Below are 1,386 nucleotides of genomic sequence, written 5' to 3' on the forward strand. Positions count from 1 at the left end.
CGCCAGCCCAAGCCCCTCGGTGCTTTGTGTGTGAGAGCTCATCAGCTCCTTCCAGGCTGCTGGGGCCGTGCAGAATGGACACCGCCTGCAATCACAGCTTCCCCTAATCCTAACTGTGACCACTCAGAGACTGGCAAGAGAACAAAAGTGGGCCTCTCTTGCGGGCTCTGGGTGCCCCTGCTGCCTCTCGCGGGTAGGACCCCTACCTGAGCAACCATCCTCCTCAAGGAATCCAGCTCAGGGTCCAGCGTCCAGGACTAAGGACATTTTCTTCCCCCACAGGTTGTGCGAAGGCGTTGGTTCCGTGAATGTCTGTAAGTATCTGCTTCAAACGAGGCTTTGTTGATGGGTCAAGTGGAAGCTGTCCCCCATGGTAGCTCAAATGCTCCAGACTGGAAGGGGTCTGTCCACCCTCCCCCGGCTCCTCCCTGGGGAGCAGAGGGCAGAAGCAAAGGCAGACTTGAGCGCCCCCGGTGGTGACCATGGAGAACTGCAGGTCGTAGAAATGAGCCAAGGCAGCTTTGCGGGTGGGTCCAGGGCCTGGCCCTGGCCTGGCCTGGCTCCTTCCTGTCCCTGCTGCCCAGGTGGGCTGAGATGCTGAGGGAAGGGAGTCGGAGTTATCAGCCCCTGAGACCCCTTTAGATGCCCTGCAGGGCCTGTTGGCTGGATGGCAGCAGGCCTCTCACCTCCCACCCTCCCCACAGGTGTCAGCAGCTCCCGAGGTGGTGTCAGCTGCGGAGGCCTCACGTACAGCAGCACCCCAGGGCGCCAGATTGCCTCTGGCCCCATGGCCACTGGGGGCAGCATCACAGTGATGGCCCCCGACTCCTGTAACCCCTGCCAGACCCGCTCCGCCAACTTCAGCTGCGGGAGCAGCCGGTCAGTCCGCTTTGCCTAGAGGCCGGCCCGCGGCGTCCGCCCGAGCACAGGATGGTGTATGAATGGAAAATGTGTGCTTGCTTCCAGAATCTTCCGTATGTTCCTTTAGAAGGACAGACCCCGCTGGCCGCTCTCCTCCAGCTTCTCCTTTTCAGGAGCTGATCCCTGGTCTTGTCGACTTGAGTTAGAGAATCACTCTTAGCCTTTCCCTTAACTCTAATTTTACTCCAAAATGTCATTAGCCAGTTTGTGTTCTCACCAAGCTCTCTGGATACTGGCCGTCACTCAGGGCGACAGCCGATCATGGAAGTTTGGCCTTCCCCAGGAGTGAGTCCAGCCAGTCAGCCAACCCGGGGGTCAGAGAGGAAGTTGACCCCCAACTCCAACCCCTAACCCCCAGCAACGCCCTTAATCCTGGAAGGTCTCTGCAGGAAGCACGGCCCAGTGATTAATTTTGTTTGTATTTTGCTTGTCTCTCTGACTGATTTCCTTCTTCTGTTAACTTGA

General features: G+C 58.4%; 1 protein-coding gene across 1 annotated transcript in view; it reads left to right on the forward strand.

Annotated features, from left to right (window-relative positions):
- Positions 1 to 898, forward strand: part of LOC101634883 (keratin, type II cuticular Hb5) — a 5,789-nt gene extending 4,891 nt beyond the window's left edge. The window contains exons 8-9 of the mRNA XM_004692726.1: positions 283 to 314; positions 705 to 898. Coding sequence (XP_004692783.1) covers positions 283 to 314; positions 705 to 898 — 226 coding nt within the window. The remainder of the gene's footprint in view (positions 1 to 282; positions 315 to 704) is intronic.
- The last annotated feature ends 488 nt before the right edge of the window (positions 899 to 1,386 follow it).

Source organism: Condylura cristata, unplaced genomic scaffold (assembly GCF_000260355.1).
Source record: "Condylura cristata isolate star-nosed mole 26May11 unplaced genomic scaffold, ConCri1.0 scaffold00034, whole genome shotgun sequence".
In the NCBI taxonomy this organism is placed as follows: Eukaryota; Metazoa; Chordata; class Mammalia; order Eulipotyphla; family Talpidae; genus Condylura; species Condylura cristata.